The following is a 21,107-nucleotide window of genomic DNA, read 5'->3' as shown; positions in this document are numbered from 1 at the left end:
AAGAAAGTAAATTGAGACAGCGGCCCTGCCTTTACTAGTTTTGCGACAGCCACAAGTGGAGAAATTCCTTGAGATGTCTGGATACCAATTCATTGTGCTTTTTTTCCGATTTAGCTCGTGCCTCACACATTCAAAGGACTGCTTTGCTGTAAGGAAGAAACCGGAACAAAGCACAGTGTGCTGTAGAGAAGCTTTGCCGAGGAGACAGGCTGGAACTGAATCAGAGTGGAACAGATCAATTTGTGGGAGAACTGCGGGATGTTATCAGGGCTCAGTCTTATTTTGTGCTCCTGAAGTAGTCCTGATTCCGAGCTCTTCCGCTGTGAAATGGCGTTTAATGGGAGATGAGAAGGCAAACACTGGGTGTTCGTACTTTTCCACTGCCTACCACAATGAAGGCTTGTACTCGGTTTTTACTGCTGGGCTGGCTGTGGTAGGTACAGATTTATCGATGAACACACAGTAGCTGTAAGGGAAAGGTCATTGCTGGGGCGCTCGAGCTGGCCCAGGATGACAGTGAGCGAAGGGTTAATGCTGGCCTTACCGTGCTGGCTCACTGCGGGCTAGGCTGTTTGGGAAGGGGTTACTGTGGGATGAAGTGCCTGGTGAGGATGTATTAGATAACCGGACAGAGGGGTGCTGTGCCAGTGCCAGGTTTTTGTCATTCCTGGGTGTAAATGGGGCCTGAACCTGAGAGTGAGGGTGATGGTGTGTCTGTGGGCAGAGGGATCGAGGCTGGACTGGCAGGAGCATGGAGGAATGCTCACAAATGTTTACACACTGAAGTATCCCATTATTACCTACCTACTCATTTATACCCCCATCATTGCCTGCACATTTAAATCCCCATTATTGCCAAAACTTATATCCCCTTTATTGCCTATATATATATATATATTATATCCCTGTTGTTACCTACATGTTTCTGTCCTGTCCCGTACAATACTACACATCTGTATACGGGTTTTAGGGTACTCTCCTGTAAGAGAAGAGTTTTCATTATTTCATTTAATCTCAGTCACATACGCATACATGGTGCATGAAAGCATGCACATGGAATGTTATTGTATTATGTAGGGTAAACGTCCCTATTAAGCCCACGTACCATATAAGCCCACTTGCAACTTCTGAGTTAAATAAAAAAAAACTACATCATCATTTTTTGCTGTGTGATGTTTTTTCGAATGAAGCTGCTTGTTACGTAAATGACACTTTTTATTGTAAGTCAATCACATTTGTCGATATTGAGTTATCGAAGCATATGTGTGGCATGTGCCTGCTGATCCCAGAAGAAGTTGCAAAAAAACTTAGGTGATTTTGGTACCCTCAGAAAATAACATTTTTTGTATATTTCTACTCCTGTTTTTGGAAAGTACTCACTTGTTATCAAAATTTAAGAGATTAGTGTTTTGAATGAGACATATGTTAGAATATTACCTGAATTAGAAATATAGTGTCTTTTGAAATCAAAATATGAGTTTTAGCACACTAGCAAACAGACCACATGCTGCATCAATACAGTAGCTACATAGTATGGTTCATTGCAATGACATAAAGCATGATAAGCATGTATAGTTTATATTTTTGTATGCAGTTTATATTATTATACTGTTAAATAGACAATAAATGTGTATGTTTATCTTTATTTATTTTTTAATTAACATTTTTACCTGGTGGGCTTAAAGGGGACTCTAGCAAAAAAATCACACTGACTGAGGTGGATGTAAATGAGTATAGCTAATTACTTCTCTACATGATCAATTTATACTTTTCATATTATGTTAGTGCACCATATATAGATTTATTTCATACAGTTGTTTTTTTAATGTCATGTGAGTAGAATCAAATATTCAGTCTTTAACCATAAATTCACTGATGTTCCCTTTAAGCCCACCTGTTCCCATTAAGCCCACTTTACTGTGTTTCAATGGGGATTTTCTCCCTTTTGACCTCTGAACCATTTTCCTCCCTAATTTTGACCTCACCTGATGAATCAGCTCCATAATTCAGATAATTAATACCCATATTTAAATATCAGTGATATTGCATAGGTCAATTCATTCTGGATAGGCCTGTGTTCTATCTTAACATTAGCAATAATTTTTTAATCTTTACTTTTCAGATGAGTTTTAGTTTAAGATGACTAAAACACGAAAGAACTACAGTTAATGCCCACGCATGATAGAAGCGCAAGTTCATCCTCTGCAAAGCAGGGCTGTAGGGACCTGGACCATTCTATTTGCGCAATCATGAGGTCATTGAAAATCTACAAAAATAAGATGAAAGCCATGAACGACTTTCTAGCGTAAGACTAAGACAACCACAACGTGGGCAAAAGATTGAAACAAACAAATAAAATAAAGCTTAGACCACCCTATAACCTGTTACGTTACACTACTAAGATGGAGCATGGAGCAAATAATAGCCTTACTAAAACGATACAATCACCCCAAAGAGCATAGGCCTACGTTTAGTCTAGGAGAAAGTAGAAATTGCAGAAATGTTGACATCTTTCTTGTTTATTTTGTTTAAGTTATAGGCTAATGATACATGAGCTTCAATATGTTATGACTGATGTCTCCTCATAATGAACTGTATGTTTTAATGTTACTCCACAATGAACTGAATGGTTTTAAAATGTGTTTTTACAATGTTTTCAAACTACTATCCTAAATCTGTTTAACATTTAAATATTTATTGTTTAATTGTAAATCATGAAATTGACTCATTTACTATCCTTAGAACATTAGTATTGAACTTGAAATTGTTTTTCATTCAGTCAGTCGGTCTTCAGAAATCTTCATAAAAACACCTGCACTTTCAACCAGCTGACTGAACCAGAAATTATGACCAATTTCAAATGCCAACAGCACAACATAGGATAGAGATACAGACAAAATGACAACACATATTGAAAGATGAAGTATTGAAGAGTAATATCCACTATAGTTTTGATTTTGTTCGTAAATATTTTTTTGGCTACATTCCAAAGAAGACATGTTGTAAGTTTAACTTTTTCCGTGTTGACAACACAGCAAAAAGGCTGGTCATGCCTATTTCAAATGCCATTTACAGGCCATAGGATAGGAGTGGAGACAAAATGAAAATAGCTATTGAGAGCTAAGAGATTACAGATTTGAATAGAACAAGTTTGTATTGTTAGGATTTTTTAAATATATATTTATTTATCAACAAATCATGAAGTGGGCTTATTTGGAACACCCATGGGCTTAAAGGGTACGTTAGGTACCCATTAAGCCCATGCCAGACTTTTGACATATTTTGACAAATTAAACAATAAAAACATTAGAAATTGGTATAAATGAATTGTTGACACTTCAAATGAGAGATTAGACTTTCATTATAACTAAAATGTTCTCACTTAAATTGGGGCAGTATACATGAAAAATGTCTGAAAAGCGGATTTGGTGGGCTTAATAGGGACGTTTACCCTAATTATGGCATTAGGCTAAGAATGTTACTGATATCTAGCTAGTCTGGTGTATATGGGGAATTAATACTGGGACTAGGCTATATTTCAGGAGCTTGGCTGCAGAGTATTCTCCTGCCTGCATGTTGTTTTCTGTCATGTTCATCTCTTGGCCCAAAACTATTTTTTAAAGTAAAAATGTTTTATCCATCGACACTTTTTTCAGTTTATTGCATTGGCAGTTTAATCTGAGCCTTGGGGATTTGTTGATTCTGCTTGTTCAGAGTTGATTCTGCGGGTAAGCTAGGAATGGAACAGGTGTCATTTTGGCATCTCCGTTCTCATAGGGGTATGAGCCAACAAACCCGGCCATGCCAAAGTTTTGTGATTGGCAAGTCAGCAGAGCCAATGAGGTGCAGACAGGGGAGCGCTCCAGAAGAAGGGGCGGGGGCCGTCGGCGTGGTTTCTCCCTCCCCCGGCGGGTCTGACGCAAGGCCAGGCAAGGGCGCACTGCAGCGCAGAGGAAGCGGGAAGCAAAGGTCATGTGACACCGTCGAGTCATCCCCAGGCCGGCCCGCTCGGCGGCACGGGATGCGTCTGGGGGCGAGACGTGGGAGGCGGGGGCGGGGGCGGGGGGGGGGGGTGAACGAGCATAGAATTGGGAGTGGGAGGAAGAGTTGGCGTTGAGCTGAAAGGCTGAGCGAGAGAGCAGAAGTTGTGCTTAGGGGCATTCCTACCAAAGAGTGGAATTTATTCCTGCAGTTAAAGGGTCAGGGACAGGGGATTAGCTGCAGAACAGCTCTCATGCTAACATTCACTTGCATGGAGTGAATGCAGAGCAACCCAATGATAAATCCGGCATCCATCAACGCTTTTAATTCTGCAGTTTTGTGATTTGTTTCTGTGTGTGTGTGTGCATGTGCCTGTAGCTTACGTGTGATGGAGTGTCACTGTAGGACAGTCTGGGGTGGTGTTTGTAGTGCATTCACTAGATCAGAGTTTACATGGCCAGTCTCCAGTGGTGTGTGTTTGCATGCGTGCGTGCGTGTGTGTGTGTGTATGCACGTGTGTGTTCATGCACGCGCGTGTGTGTGTGTAAGCACACTACATGCTTCATGACCAGCTGCTCAAACGGACAGAGACCGCGTGGAGTGTGTTGCACGCCCTGCAGCAGCCAGTGGTTTCTAATGGGAGCAGCCTGGAGAGCCCCCTCTGCACAGGGGCCATTGTACCAGCAGTGAGTAATCACTGCGCTGTTCTGACAACACAAAGTTTTAAATCAATAGGGACGGTAGCGTGCTCGTGTTGCCCCGTGTCCCGTTTCCTGTAAAAAGCAATTATGCTTTGGAATGTACATGAATGTGCCTCTGATCATTCGGGCTTTAAAGGCCTGTGGGTTCGCTTAAAGGCCTTCGTTTACGAACACGCTGCAGATCAGGAGCGGATATTTCGGTGGAGGAGGAGCTGTAGTGAGTAGTTTCCACGCCATCAGAACTGTGTAAATATCTTTCTGCCCTCTCTTTGGGCTGGAGCAGCAGTCCTCCCTTGTGCGGCGCGCAGTTAAGTGCGAGCACACCGAGGCAGCAGAGAGATGGGCCCGGAGGAAGCTCATTATGTCTGCTTTTCATTAGCACACAGGGGCAGCCGACAAAACCTTAGATCAAGTGGATTAATTTCCTTAGTTACTACTGAAAAACTGAAATTGCACCATTTTTTTTTAAACCATGTCGTAGATTAGCTTAATTATTTTTTGGTGAAGATGAATTGGGTGTAGTTGAAATCACTGTGGAGGAAGAGCACTTGTCTCCAGCATGTAGAGTGGGTACATCAAGCAACAAATTGCAGCCTAACTTATTCCCCTGTACACAGCCCTTCAACAAATTAGCAATTTGCCAAGGTGTGTTCGCAAGGCGGCGATGAGCAATATATTCACATAATTTTCATTTCCTGTTTGTTTATTGATAGCACCCCATTGTGTTTCTGTCTTTTCCCACTGACAGAATCATGCTCCACTCTGACAAGCAGAATACCAGCTCATAGCGCAGTGCCAGCATTACTTGAGAGGACGACAATGAACATTTGATATGACTAATCAAGTGTTATGCGGTATTTGGCAGAATAATCATTGCTAGGCCTACATTTCCTCATTCCGCCAGATATGGTGCAATGCCACTGCGTTTTGTGCTGACCTTTGCCTGGCCAGATTGTTGACCAGGCCGACTCATGCCTGGACCAGCACGTGTGGTTACAGCATAACGTCAGTGTTTATTCTCGTAACCGTCAGTTTCTCTCTATGACTGTTGAGAGGTAATGTGGTGGCACTGTGGCTCAATGAAGCCGTAGTGCGTTAACTTCATCAGGTAAGGAGTGTCACCCCCACACTTGTCTGTCTACAGGTGGCCATAAGGCCTACACTAGGAGTGCTGACATTGCAGACTGTCTGCAGATGCTCACACAGATACATATGCACCCACGCACACACGCATGCACACATACAGACAGACACACACACACATAGGCAGGGTGACCCACTTCCAGTGTGTCCTTCTGTGGTGTGAGGCCTTCTAGCCTGCTGCTGCTTCTCTGTAGGATGTGCTGTGAGTGAGGGTGGTGCTGCTGCTTCTCTGTAGGATGTGCTGTGAGTGAGGGTGGTGCTGCTGCTTCTCTGTAGGATGTGCTGTGAGTGAGGGTGGTGCTGCTGCTCTGTAGGAGTCTGTGATGAGGGTGCTGCTCTGTAGGATGTGCTGTGAGTGAGGGTGGTGCTGCTGCTCTGTAGGATGTGCTGTGAGTGAGGGTGTGCTGCTGCTTCTCTGTAGGATGTGCTGTGAGTGAGGGTGGTGCTGCTGCTTCTCTGTAGGATGTGCTGTGAGTGAGGGTGGTGCTGCTGCTCTGTAGGATGTGCTGTAGGATGTGCTGTGAGTGGAGGGGGTGCTGCTGCTTCTCTGTAGGATGTGCTGTGAGTGAGGGTGGTGCTGCTGCTCTGTAGGATGTGCTGTGAGTGAGGGTGGTGCTGCTGCTCTGTAGGATGTGCTGTGAGTGAGGGTGGTGCTGCTGCTCTGTAGGATGTGCTGTGAGTGAGGGTGGTGCTGCTGCTCTGTAGGATGTGCTGTGAGTGAGGGTGGTGCTGCTGCTCTGTAGGATGTGCTGTGAGTGAGGGTGGTGCTGCTGCTCTGTAGGATGTGCTGTGAGTGAGGGTGGTGCTGCTGCTCTGTAGGATGTGCTGTGAGTGAGGGTGGTGCTGCTGCTCTGTAGGATGTGCTGTAGGATGTGCTGTGAGTGAGGGTGGTGCTGCTGCTCTGTAGGATGTGCTGTGAGTGAGGGTGGTGCTGCTGCTCTGTAGGATGTGCTGTGAGTGAGGGTGGTGCTGCTGCTCTGTAGGATGTGCTGTGAGTGAGGGTGGTGCTGCTGCTCTGTAGGATGTGCTGTGAGTGAGGGGTGCTGCTGCTCTGTAGGATGTGCTGTGAGTGAGGGTGGTGCTGCTGCTCTGTAGGATGTGCTGTGAGTGAGGGTGGTGCTGCTGCTCTGTAGGATGTGCTGTGAGTGAGGGCGGTGCTGCTGCTCTGTAGGATGTGCTGTGAGTGAGGGCGGTGCTGCTGCTCTGTAGGATGTGCTGTGAGTGAGGGTGGTGCTGCTGCTCTGTAGGATGTGCTGTGAGTGAGGGCGGTGCTGCTGCTCTGTAGGATGTGCTGTGAGTGAGGGTGGTGCTGCTGCTCTGTAGGATGTGCTGTGAGTGAGGGGTGCTGCTGCTCTGTAGGAATGTGCTGTGAGTGAGGGCGGTGCTGCTGCTCTGTAGGATGTGCTGTGAGTGAGGGTGGTGCTGCTGCTCTGTAGGATGTGCTGTGAGTGAGGGTGGTGCTGCTGCTCTGTAGGATGTGCTGTGAGTGAGGGTGGTGCTGCTGCTCTGTAGGATGTGCTGTGAGTGAGGGGGTGCTGCTGCTCTGTAGGATGTGCTGTGAGTGAGGGTGGTGCTGCTGCTCTGTAGGATGTGCTGTGAGTGAGGGTTGTGCTGCTGCTCTGTAGGATGTGCTGTGAGTGAGGGTGGTGCTGCTGCTCTGTAGGATGTGCTGTGAGTGAGGGTGATTCTCATCTGGCTCTGATCCCGGGGGGCTGCGGGGGGAGGGGCTGGGGTTGGGACTCTCACTGCTATAAACCTTTTCTGACTTTCTGTGCGTCCCAATGCTGCGCCCCAACCCCCACCACCGTGCCTGAGGCCAGGGGAGAGCGGCTCTGAGACGGGTGTGCTTTCTCCTCGCTGCTATTTGGCGTTATGCTGTGATGTGTGGTTCAGCCCCACCCCCATACTCCACGTGCTTTATCGCCATTACAGGCGTCTGTGTTTTTGGGCTGGTGATTAGTTCTGCCTCTTCTGCAGGCTGGGTGGTGTGCTGTCCCTGGCCTCGCAGTCTCCGCTTGCCTTGCTCCGCTTTCCTCCCCTTTGCTTTCTCCTGGTTGCCATGGAGAATGGGTTTTTTTTTGCCTCCCAGTAGAAGAGAAATTAACACCATTTTTAATTGGCTCTGGGGCCTCAATTTCCACCCCCCTGTCCGCCAACTGCCAGGGACTGAGGAAGAGCGTCTCATCTCCTCATTATCAACTGCAGCCCCCCACGCACACCCTGGGAGAGAGGAGCACAAAGACTGAGCCTGCAGTGTCCTGTAGTGTGTATCAGTCTCACGCGCGCGCACACACACACACACACAGGCATAGGCACACACACACACACACACACACACACACAGGCATAGGCACACACACACACACACACACACACACACACACACACACACACACAGGCATAGGCACCACACACACATCTCACACACACACACACACACACAGGCATAGGCACACACACACTACCTCACCCCACACACACACACACATCTCACACGCACACACACACACACACAGGCATAGGCACACACACACACACTCTCTCACATCACACACACCACACACACACACACACAGGCATAGCACACACACACACACTCTCACACACACACACATCACACTCACACTCACACACACACACACACACACACACACACACTCTCACACGCACACACACACACACACACAGGCATAGGCACACACACACACACTCTCACACAACACACACACACGCACTCACACACACACACACACACCAGCATAGGCACACACCACACACACTCACACACACACACACAGGCATAGGCACACACACCACACTCTCTCACACTCACACCACACACACACACACACACAGCAAGGCACACACACACACACTTCACACACACACACACTCACACTCACACTTCACACAACACACACACACACACAGCATAGGCACACACACACATCTCACACACACACACACACACGCACACACACACACACACACACACACACATGCAAGCACACACTCACACAGACAGGCACACACACTCACACAGAAAACGCACGTATGTGTCCACAAGCAGGGACAAATGCACACGGGCAAAAGGCGCTCTGTGGACATTCCTCCTCTGTTCTGTGGCCGGCCGGTCTCTGAGTGATTTCAGTGTCTGCTGTGTTTCCAGAGAGAGCCTTGCGCTCCGCTCAACAGCGCCATATATCTGCATTTCTGTTGATACGAAGGGCGAGTTTTCGGCTTTTTACACAAATACGCGCGGGTAATCCGGGCGGGGCGTCGCGCGGCCCGTAAATCCATCCCGAGGTGCTCCCCGACACACTGTGTAAACCGGCGGGGTCTGCTTTCTCTCCGCCGCGCTGGCGTGTGAGCGTGTGATTAACTGCCTGCGCGGCAGCAGCCCGAGCAAACAGGAACCATCAGTGACCTGTCCAACCGTGAGCCGGATTCAGCCCCCCCCACCCCCCCCGGTTAATCATAGCGTGCGGCTTCTTGTAAAATGGCTCTTTTACCTTTATATCCTGGCTTATGTTTCCTATCCGTTTGTGTGAAAGCCCCCCCCGCCCTAGCCCTCCCCACCCCCCCCGCCTGCCTGCCCTGCACCCCCCCGCCCGCCTGCCCTGCCCCCGCCCCGTGTGTCCGCACATCCAGCCGCGGCAGCGCCGTGTGGCAGTGCCAGCTCACCGAGGGGAGAGGCCGGGACGCGGGAAGCCAGGTTTCGTCAATAGACGTCTACCCCTCACCCTCCCCTTCCGCCCCTCTTCAGAGAGGGTGCCATGGAGGGACAAAAGCACGCCTGTGCGCCCCCCCCCCCCCCACCCCCAGGCTCGACCCCCCTCCCCCTCCCTACGCGCAGACAGCTCCCCCTTCTCTGCTTCTAGATAATTAGCCCAACTCCACTTTCTCATTAAGACCGTCGGCTGACTGTCTGTCCGTCTGTCCGTCTGTCCGCTGTGCATGAGCATGTCATAGGTACAGAATTATAGCACCCTTCATAATTAGGTTGACAGATCCATCCTGAGGATAATTAATGACAAATAATTAGAATAAGAACAATAATCATTATTGGCACCAATAGTTACAATTATGGTAATGATTCCTAATGATTATTATTAACTGTAGTATTGCATTTTTTTCCCCAGCAGAGGTCCATGGCCAGGTAGTTCAAGTAGATTTTTTAGAAACCTTTTTACACAATTTAACCTTTGACGCCCTTTGTACAGTTGTTTATTCCTGAGGTAAGGGAATAACAGAAAGGTCCCACTCAGGATTCAAACTTGCAACCTCGTCGTCAGCGATCCAGTTCCTTGGCCTGATATTTTATCAGCGCATTATTGTTTCCATTCTTGTTTTTGTATATTTATATTCGGCGTGTTGGTGGTGGCTTAATTATCGCTGCACAATAACTGGAGTCGTGACAATGGAACCCGGGGAATTGCATGTGGCAGCGTTTGAATGCGGCCGTCATCGAATGCTGAAGCATCCTTTGTTGCGTCTGCCACGGGATATTGGGATTGTGGAGTATTTAATCATCCTCTGGGAGAGGAGGAGCGCGCTGGCAAAAAAAAACCTGGAGGTAATGTGGATATAATGAAGGGGCCTTATGAACTAAGAGTGCGAGAGAGAGAGAGGGAGGGAGGGAGAGAGGCAGAGGGAGAGGGAGAGGGGAGAGGGAGAGAGAGAGAGGGCGCATATTGGTGGAAGAAAGACACTTTGTATTTCAGCCTGTCCTTATCCTTTCATGCTAAAAGAAATCCTCCACAGGCAAAGACGCACAGCCCTTATGTAACCTTTTCATTTAAAACACAAGGCCCATTTATTTATTGATGTGACCACTGGGCTTTATAGGTTCATGAAGTGTGACCCGTTGTCACACTGGTAATGAAGTTATCAGAGGAAACACCCCTCCCCCCTCCCCCCCCCTTTCGTTTCCCCCCTTCTCCTGTCTCAGTCCTCAGTCTCTCCTCGCGCCCCCCCCCCCCGGCCCCCCCCCTCCCGTCCGGCGAGACGGACCGGCTGTGCGTGTGTCGGTGCTCTTCCACCGGGGTGGGGCACGGCGCCATTAGGGGGCTCCTGCAGGGAACGGCCCCGCTCCGCCCCGGCCCGCCAGCGAGGACCGGGGAGCGAGGGGAAGGAGCAGCCGGCCCCGCGCGTCACGGAACGCTCGGATCCCCCCCCCCAGCCTCGTACCCGCGTCCGCAGCCCGTCCCACCCACAGCACGAATCGGGCGGATGTCATCACAAGTTCGCCGTAAACCAACAAACAGAACTATCAGAGCAGCGGCGGCAGGCTTACAGACGCAGGAGGGGCGTACTGTCGGGGAGAGCGCGTGTGCCCCGGGGTGCTGGAGCTGAGTTTCTGCTCGCTGTCGCGGGACCAGCTGGGCCCTTTATTTATTTATTTATTTATTTACTCGTGTATATTTTTGCCGTCTCCTGAAGGTTTCGGCGCTACGCGAGCGAGCGAGCGAGCGCCAGGCCGCGCCCGGCCGGCCTGTCCGCGGGGCCCTCCTCCGCCCTCGCTCCGCGGCGGCTGCCTCCTCCATCTGACTGCCGAGGGGGGCAGGGTGGAGGGCAGGCGGCCGTTTACAGAATCGACCCCTCCAGTCTCCTAGCAACAGAGCTGTTTGGAACGGGACGGAGGAGTGAGAGTGGAGCGGCTGGGGGGGTGGGGGTGTGGGTGTGGGGGTGGGGGGGTGGGGACTGTAATTATTCTATGCAGTCAGGGACAACAGGGGCCTCCAGGTTCAGGAGTGAGGCAAAGCGGGGGAGAGGGACGGAGAGAGAGAGCGAGAGAAAAGGGGAGGGTGGGGGAGAGACAGTTTGGCAGAAATAGAAAGCCTGTGAGGGGGATACCTGAGGATGGACTCCCGGGGGTGGCAGAGTGCGTTAGCCGTTGCGGTGCAGAGGTCATTTCATTGTCTGGAGAAGACTGTTTGAACGTTTGTGGGATGAATTGCTCTTTTGCTTTCTCGTTTCCTCCTCCCTTCTTTCTGTTCCCGTCCTTTTCCCTTCCCCGCCTCCTCTGACAGTGTGCGTGTTTTGCGCCCTTGTGTGTGTTGTGTTCAGTCTGTGTCAGGATACTGGGGGAGCAGGCTGGCGCTGGGCAAGGCAGGGCAGGGCTGGTGCTGGGTTGGCGCTGGGCTGAGCAGGGCTGAGCTGGGGCAGTGCTGGCGCTGGGCTGGCATTGGGCTGGGCAGGGCTGTGGGGTTTCAGACTCTGACCCAGCGCGGGCGCGAGGGTCCGTCCTGGCCGCTCCGCGGTGCCTGAAGGGCCCGCCCTCCCCCGTGCCCCACATATCCGTGCGCCGGGGCTCCTCCTGTCACGGGCTGTCCTGTCCCGCGCCGCTGATGTGCCCCGCAACCGTGGAGAGGGGCGGGGGGTGGGGGGGCAGCATCATCACTGCATCATTTGCTCCGGTCACCCTGGCAGCGGCCCGCACACGTGTCCCCTCTCCTGAAGGCTGCTGTCATGTCTTCATATGGCAGTGAACTGGGAACGATAGCTAGCGTAGCCATCAAATATTTGATCAACATGGAGCATTGCTCTATTCAACAGCGCTGGAATAAATCCAGTTATTATAATAATAATAACAGCAATAACAACAACAATAATAATATTATAATAAAATATAATAATAATAATAATGTAATCTTATAGTAATATTTTAATAATAATAACAATAATAGTAATAATAATAATAATTGTTATTATTATTTTTATTTTTTAAAAATTTTGTATTATTATAATAAAAGCTCACATTAGTACAGTGGCTGGAGAGGGCTGAATTAATCCTACCCTTTCTGTAAGCTGTGCCGTGCTGCCATGGCAACCCTCATTACCTGGCACACTCGGGAGAGAGGGAGAGGGGAGAGGGGAGAGTGCTGGAGTGGGAAAGGAGAGGGAGAAAGGGAAAGGAGAGTTGCCTGTTGGTGGATTGACTTTCTTGCTGTTCTGTCCACTAATGGCTGCCAAAGGAGCAGGGTTTAGAGAATAATGAGAAGGGGTAGGTCTCTCTCTCTCTCTCTCTCTCTCTCTTTTCCACTGTTCCTCGACACCCCCTCCTCCCTGCTCCCAGTTTGGCCCTAGTCCTGTGGAACACTAAGTAGAGAAATATAGGAAAACTAAAGACAATGACGTGTTGTTTTTTCAACGCGCTATACAAAATCTATTTTATATTTCCTAAGAAAGATTTTCAGGACTGGCAAAGACTAAAATGAACAATTGAAAGGAGGAAAAGAGAGAGAGAGAGCAAGAGAGAGAGAGAGAGAGGAAGAAAAGAAGGCAAAAGGAAACAAAGAAGGACAAGAAAGAAGAGAGTGGATTTTTTTTTTGCCTGTGTGGGTTTGAAGCGTGTGTAAATCAGATGGCCCTCACTGTCGTGACCGTTGTAGCAATTCAAGTTTTACTAGGTGCAGCCATCTGTGTCATGTGACCTGCTGCCCCACACACCTGCCCGAGAGGTCGGCTGTAGTTTCCATGGCAACAAGGTTTGCCTTATGGAAAGCAGGGTGCCAGAGTGGTCTGTTTGTTCATAGTCTTATTTTTCATCATTAGTATTAAACTGCAAAGTAAAGCAATTTTTTCTTTTTTTTATTGAAGACACGCCATGCAAGGAATATAATTGTTTTGTAATGATAATATAATTGGCTGATGTCCTAATTCACTTACATTTTGATCATCTGTAATATTCTCCTTAAGACCAAGTAATTTGCCATATGCCACTGTTTGGCTTGCAAAACTGTGCCTGGTTTTATTTGCAAAGGGGATTAATACATTATTAATTAACTGATTAACACGAATAGTACATCTAAAGTCACGACTTGATATGTATGGTATCGGTTTAAAATGTTTTCCCGTGGAGTTTAGATATGCCTTCTCGGGTGCTGATATTGCTTGAGGAACCGTTTCTTTGTGCTCTGCGCGCAGTTTGTGTGGAATTGTTGGTTTTGGAGAAAAATACAGGACCATTCAGTGAAAAAAAAAAACAACAAAAGACAGTAAAGGTTGAGAGGTTCAGTATGCGTACCCCTGACTGTTTCTGCTCACAGTATATTTGTGTCGTTGATATTCCTCCAGCAAAGTGCAGAGATGGATTCAAAGAACCTGTCATTTCTTTTTTAAACATCTTTTTATTTGAGCTTTTTATTGAGAACCTGCCAGTTTTGAGGACTGTTGTAGTCACACGCTAGCACGCTCAGACACTGCCACTGTGAACATGTTATAAGTGCTTATAAAGCTGCTAGCACTGCTAGTGCTCATCCCCGTCATTGTGAAACAGGAACCCTTTACTGATTTACCCACCTTCATTTTGCTGAATCAAAGAAAATGTCCTGTGGGCAGCGAAAATGATGGCAAATGGTTTTGCATTCTGTATTTCCCAGTGTGGTCGTTAAACAGTTTCATCATCAAAAAGAGTCAAAAATAATGACCTGGTTGAGGTCGCCTTGTTTTAGCCTAAAATACGCGCACGTTGCGCTGTAGGTACTGTATCTGTCTTGTTACAGCTGAAGGATGGGTTTTCTCTGTCTTGCAGTGCGTTGATGGCGGCTCTGCTCAGGACAGCTCCTCCCTGAAGAGGGTGGCGGTGGTGGAGGACTTCTTCGACATCATCTACGCCATGCACGTGGAGATCGGCGCCGACCCCGGCAAAGCGCCCAAGCACGCCGGACAGAAGAAGACATACAAAGCGGTGAGACGGCCCCTCTGATTGGCTCTAAGCTTAGGTCTTCCTCCTCCCTCTCTTTTTTATCCCCTCCTCTTCCTGTCGGACTTCCCATTCATCGAGGCCATTTTGTTTCATACCTCCCTTTCCAGTCCTGCTCTCCCACTGGCTTCCCTTCCATCTCCATCTTAATCACATTTCTTGTATTTTCTTGTATATTCTTTCATTAATGAATTCACATTTAATGTATTTTCTGTATCCCAGTTTTTCCTTGCTCTCACTTTTCTTGAGAATTTCTAATTGTGTTTGTCGCTGCCAGATCCAGTGAGATCGCTGCCACCTCCCCCAGCATTTCAGCAGTGCTTGGATACGTGCGCCTGCTGGCCGGCCGCATGCGCTTTATTTAAGGCTTCGTCTGCCGGTGCCCCATAGGGGATCTGCCTCAGACTCGCTCCCGCTCTGAGCCATCCAGATGCCTCAGCCGTCTCCACCGCTTTCTACATCAGCCGGGTGATTGACAGGAGCATTTATTTATAGATGATGCGAAGCCATCGATTACGACTGGCTTCTAATGAGTCAACAATATCATGCCTTCCCGCCCACTTTGCATGCGCAGTTCCCTTGTCTGTTGTGAATGTATTTGCTTGTGTGTATTACCCTGAAATGGGTGATACGGAAAGGGGAGTTAGACTTGCGGGAGGGGACTCTGTCCCTGAAATCAGCGGAATCAAATAAAGCCAGAAACACCCTGTGAGGATGGCGCTGCCACCTCTCCTACATTTCTAAAACATTTCTCTTTATCTTCTGTATTTGAAACCGGAAGAATGTGAAAAGTTACTGTGATTTTCATTTGGTTTGTGTGAAAGAAAACGTTTCTCACTTTTGATTAAAAGCTTGGGAGGATATTGGATTCTTGCGAGAGCTTGACCTCCGATCACAACAAAGACATTTTTTCCTTGTCAACTATTGAGCTTTTGCTTTTTTAAGGAAAGTACGGGCTGAAGTGTAGTCATATTTAGATTATGGGTGAAGGAGGCCATAGTCCGATCTAGGACATTCCACCGCATTTTTGTAAAGGCTCATTTTGAATGATGGAAGTGGCGTCATCAAAGGTGTGCAACAAATGAAATGAAAGACAAAAAATTGCGCTATTCACTAGTAGTTGGTCTCTTTGCTGTATGTACCAGGTATCCTGCCCTCTTCTGTTGAAAGAGCATAACTGCACTTGTCCTATGAATAATTCACATGCATTGCTGGTGTCCTACCTGACTTGTGGGATTATGTTGAAGGTTAGAATAGTGATTATCGGCTATAGGTCATTTGGAGTGGCTTTTCATATTGATTCAAGGTGTTTACTGTGTCAGTATTACTGACCGTTATGTGCTGGAACCACCAGGGCATGGCCTGTTTCCTGTGTGTTCACCCAGCGCTGCTCTCCTCCCCTTTAAACGCAGGCCGTCACCAGCCCTCTGTTCTCTTCTGTGTGTTCTGTGGCCCTTTCCTGGCTGTGTGAGGAGGCAGCTCTCTGCCTCCAGCGCTGCTCTCCTCCCCTTTAAAAGCAGGCCATCACTAGCCCTGTTTTCTTCTGTGTGTGCTGTGGCCCTTTCCCGGCTGTGTGAGGAGGCAGCTCTCTGCCTCCAGCGCTGGGCGCCTGTGTGTTCCTACCATAGAGACTCCCGGAGCTCACAGCTCCCTCCTGAGCCCCGTCTGGTGGTACCACAGATGGCGCCTTAAAGGGGCGGAGGTACAGGTATGCCGGCCGCGCAGGACCGCCCTGAGCCAGAGGGGGGCGCTGTCCGGGACAGGGGGGCGCGGCGGCGCGGCGTTCACGGAATCCCGGAGGGGGAAAGCAGACGGACGTGCGACCGTGGCACGCTGCCGCCCTGCCAGGGCTGCGTGAAGGTCGCGTTTAAGGCGATGCCAGCGGGGGGGAGGGAGGAGGAGGAGGAGGAGGAGGAGGAGGGGGTAGCAGAGAAGCTCGGGACGCTCGTGCTCCTGTCAGGGGAGCAGCGAGGGGGAGGGGCGCGCTCGCACGAGCGAGCAGTAGGGCTCAGGCGGAAACGCTTCCCCGGGCTGATGGGAGTCTCCTGCACGCTGGCCACAGAACACGGTTATTTAATCATTCCATCATTTTGAAATAATCAGTTTTATTATCACAGTGCTTTTTTATGCACATCTCTTTGGTCTCCCTCCTCCTCCCAGACTCTGTTTTCTGATGGATGGCGCTCTGCTTGGGAAGCGCGGTGTCTGTCAGATTAACCTCTCTCTCTGGTCACTGGTCACAGTACTCCTAGTAATACACTTCTGCCAAGTCCCTGTGAAGTGATAAGGAGGAGCAGAAGAGTTGTTCACCAAGGGCTGTGACTGACATTTTTCTGGGCTCTGTTTAACACGCAGCCACGGACATGCGTGTTCATCCACTCACATTCGCAGATGCGCACGGGCCCATGCACACACACGCACACGCACACACAAACACACACATGCGCACACACACATGCACACTCACACGCGAACACACGCGCGCAAGTGGGAAAAGGAGAAGAGGGAGAGGGAGAAAGAGAAGTGAAGAGAGGCTCTTTTTTTTTTTTTTCACTTTAGACCACGCAGGGCTCGAATGACATTTACCCCCCGACTGTGACAAAGGTTTGCAGCCATTAGCGTTCCTTTATTTCGTTTGTGTGCCTCGGCGGGGGGCTCGCCGCGCTCGCCATCGTCTCAGGACGAGAGGCGCGAGCACGCGGCGGCGCTCGCAGGGGAATTAGACAAAAGCCATCGGGGTCGCCCGCCGCTCGATCTGCTTACGCTCGCTGCAGACGCGCCGCCCTGCGCTCGCGCGTTAGCGGCGCTGCGGCTCGGCCCGGCTGCACGCGCTGCGAAGCTCGCTGTGCTGTTGTGCGCTCCTTCGCCTCTCTTCCTCGTGCTAACGTTCTTGGACACTGATTATACTGTAAATGGTGTGTGCACGGCTATGATTGGCCTCATGATGATGCGGTTTGTCCCCCATCCCCCCCCCCCTCCCCCCCCCCGCTTCTCTTTCCCGCCCCCTCTTCCCTCGCTTCTGGCGCGGAGCAGATCGCCGAGACGTACGCCTTCCTGCCCAGAGAGGCGGTGACCCGTTTCCTGATGAGCTGTGGCGAGTGTCAGAAGAGGATGCACATCAACCCCAGCGGCGCCGAGTTCAAAGGTACCGGCCCAAAGTCAAGCAGTCAGAGACCCACAGCTACGGCACTGCCACAGTACTGTTACACTGAACCTAACCATAACCCACTACCACATTACTGTTACACTGAACCTAACCATAATCCACTACCACATTACTGTTACACTGAACCTAACCATAACCCACTGCCACATTACTGTTACACTGAACCTAACCATAACCCACTGCCACATTACTGTTAAACTGAACCTAACCATAATCCACTAACACATTACTGCTACACTGAACCTAACCATGATCCACTAACACATTACTGTTACACTGAACCTAACCATAATCCACTAACACATTACTGTTACACTGAACCTAACCATAACCCACTGCCACAGTACTGTTACACTGAACCTAACCATAACCCACTAACACATTACTGTTACACTGAACCTAACCATGATCCACTACCACATTACTGTTACACTGAACCTAACCATGATCCACTACCACATTACTGTTACACTGAACCTAACCATGATCCACTAACACATTACTGTTACACTGAACCTAACCATGATCCACTGCCACATTACTGTTACACGGAACCTAACCATAACCCACTGCCACATTACTGTTAAACTGAACCTAACCATGATTCACTGCCACATTACTGTTACACACTGAACCTAACCATAACCCACTACCACATTACTGCTACACTGAACCTAACCATAACCCACTGCCACATTACTGTTACACTGAACCTAACCATAATCCACTACCACAGTACTGTTACACTGAACCTAACCATAATCCACTAACACATTACTGCTACACTGAACCTAACCATGATCCACTAACACATTACTGTTACACTGAACCTAACCATAATCCACTAACACATTACTGTTACACTGAACCTAACCACAACCCACTGCCACATTACTGCTACACTGAACCTAACCATGATCCACTACCACATTACTGTTACACTGAACCTAACCATAACCCACTGCCACATTACTGTTACACTGAACCTAACCATAATCCACTAACACATTACTGCTACACTGAACCTAACCATAACCCACTGCCACAGTACTGTTACACTGAACCTAACCATGATCCACTGCCACAGTACTGTTACACTGAACCTAACCATGATCCACTGCCACAGTACTGTTACACTGAACCTAACCATAATCCACTAACACATTACTGTTACACTGAACCTAACCATAATCCACTACCACATTACTGTTACACTGAACCTAATCATAACCCACTAACACATTACTGTTACACTGAACCTAACCATGATCCACTGCCACATTACTGTTACACTGAACCTAACCATAATCCACTGCCACATTACTGTTACACTGAACCTAACCATAACCCACTGCCACATTACTGTTAAACTGAACCTAACCATAACCCACTGCCACAGTACTGTTACACTGAACCTAACCATAATCCACTAACACATTACTGTTACACTGAACCTAACCATAATCCACTGCCACAGTACTGTTAAACTGAACCTAACCATAATCCACTACCACAGTACTGTTACACTGAACCTAACCATGATCCACTACCACATTACTGTTACACTGAACCTAATCATAACCCACTAACACATTACTGTTACACTGAACCTAACCATGATCCACTGCCACAGTACTGTTACACTGAACCTAACCATAATCCACTGCCACATTACTGCTACACTGAACCTAACCATAATCCACTAACACATTACTGTTACACTGAACCTAACCATAATCCACTACCACATTACTGTTACACTGAACCTAACCATAATCCACTACCACAGTACTGTTACACTGAACCTAACCATAACCCACTGCCACAGTACTGTTACACTGAACCTAACCATAATCCACTACCACATTACTGTTACACTGAACCTAACCATAACCCACTAACACATTACTGTTACACTGAACCTAACCATAATCCACTGCCACATTACTGTTACACTGAACCTAACCATAACCCACTACCACATTACTGTTACACTGAACCTAACCATAATCCACTAACACATTACTGTTACACTGAACCTAACCATAACCCACTGCCACAGTACTGTTACACTGAACCTAACCATAATCCACTGCCACATTACTGTTACACTGAACCTAACCATAATCCACTACCACATTACTGTTACACTGAACCTAACCATGATCCACTAACACAGTACTGTTACACTGAACGTAACCATAATCTAGGCCTTAACCGATACAAACCATACAAATGACTTCATGTGCAGTGCAGCTGAGTGTACCTGAGAATCAGCTGATTGGATGGACACGTCCCTATAAAATCCTGATTTTGGATTTTTCGCTTTTATTTTTTCTGATTTTGAGACATGTATCAAGATAATACCAGACATTCATTTATTTTTTGCTGCATTCACTTCATATATTTGGTTGTATCAAACTTTTATTTAGAAATAAATCCCCCTGAAACTTTTATTTTGAAATGACAATCTTAATTACAAAATTACTGAAACTGGAAAGCTGCTGAGCAGAGCTGCAGCTGTGTAATGCATTTGGAGAGGTGTGTCTTTTGAACGCATGACTGTAGTTCAAATCATTTTAGCCATGGCATTGATAGTGTTACGCTTGTTTGAGGGATTTGTGAGAGTCTCAGCAGGCAGTCAAGGTGCTGCTATAGTGTGACTCAGGTAGGAGGCGGCAGGTATTAGGATTTTCACCAATGGGACGATTAGCTCACAACTGTGGCTTACGTCATTAAGTTTTGTGTTTCTGAACACAAATGCATTCCTTTTGAAATGCATTGTCATTTTTTAGAAACTTCTCCTAAAACAATGCAATTATTCCAATTTAGTGGTGTTACTGAGCTTTTAACAAGTCACGTGAATGAAGAGACCTTTGGTGCTTGTTGGTTGAACGGCTACAGTTTGTCCCGGACCAGTGAGCTGTTAAAGTAAATACAATAGAGTGATAGCAGTAAAGGCTTGCCCGCAGATGCTGATGCCACACCTGTGTGTGTGTGTGTGTGCCACTGTTTACTCTACACTGCCCCGCCCCCTCCTTCTCAGACGAGTACACATGTAGCAGTTCCTTCTTTATTCTAATAGGAATTTTAAAAAAAATCCCAGAATGGTGAAGCCACTGTTGGGTAAACAGCATGATGGAACATCTCGAGGCCTGATGGAAACACGGTCGGGGCATTGTGTCAGGGCTGAACTAACACCGAGTGTCGCACAAGAGAGCGGCTAATTGGCTGCCTGCCCCACGGGGGTCCCTTCACTCTCCTCCCTCTGCCTAAGCCACTCAGTCTAAAGTTCACCACTGAATTATTAAACAATTAATTACAGTACACAGGCTGTTTTTAATCGTCACAAGTGCTAATTAATATAGGTCTTTTTCCCCCGTAGCAGCAGTGTGTCGCTGGGGTGGTA

General features: G+C 48.1%; 1 protein-coding gene across 2 annotated transcripts in view; it reads left to right on the top strand.

The window, feature by feature from the left end:
• The window catches only part of nol4lb (nucleolar protein 4-like b), a 104,146-nt gene that overhangs the window by 10,832 nt on the left and 72,207 nt on the right, over window positions 1-21,107 (top strand). For both annotated transcript variants that reach the window (XM_064298037.1, XM_064298038.1), the window contains exons 2-3: window positions 14,362-14,517; window positions 17,566-17,677. In XM_064298037.1, the coding sequence (XP_064154107.1) occupies window positions 14,362-14,517; window positions 17,566-17,677 (268 nt within the window). The remainder of the gene's footprint in view (window positions 1-14,361; window positions 14,518-17,565; window positions 17,678-21,107) is intronic.

Source organism: Anguilla rostrata, chromosome 11 (assembly GCF_018555375.3).
Source record: "Anguilla rostrata isolate EN2019 chromosome 11, ASM1855537v3, whole genome shotgun sequence".
NCBI lineage: Eukaryota > Metazoa > Chordata > Actinopteri > Anguilliformes > Anguillidae > Anguilla > Anguilla rostrata.
The sequence above is the reverse complement of the archived record's forward strand: the minus strand, read 5'-3'. Positions and strand labels throughout refer to the sequence as shown.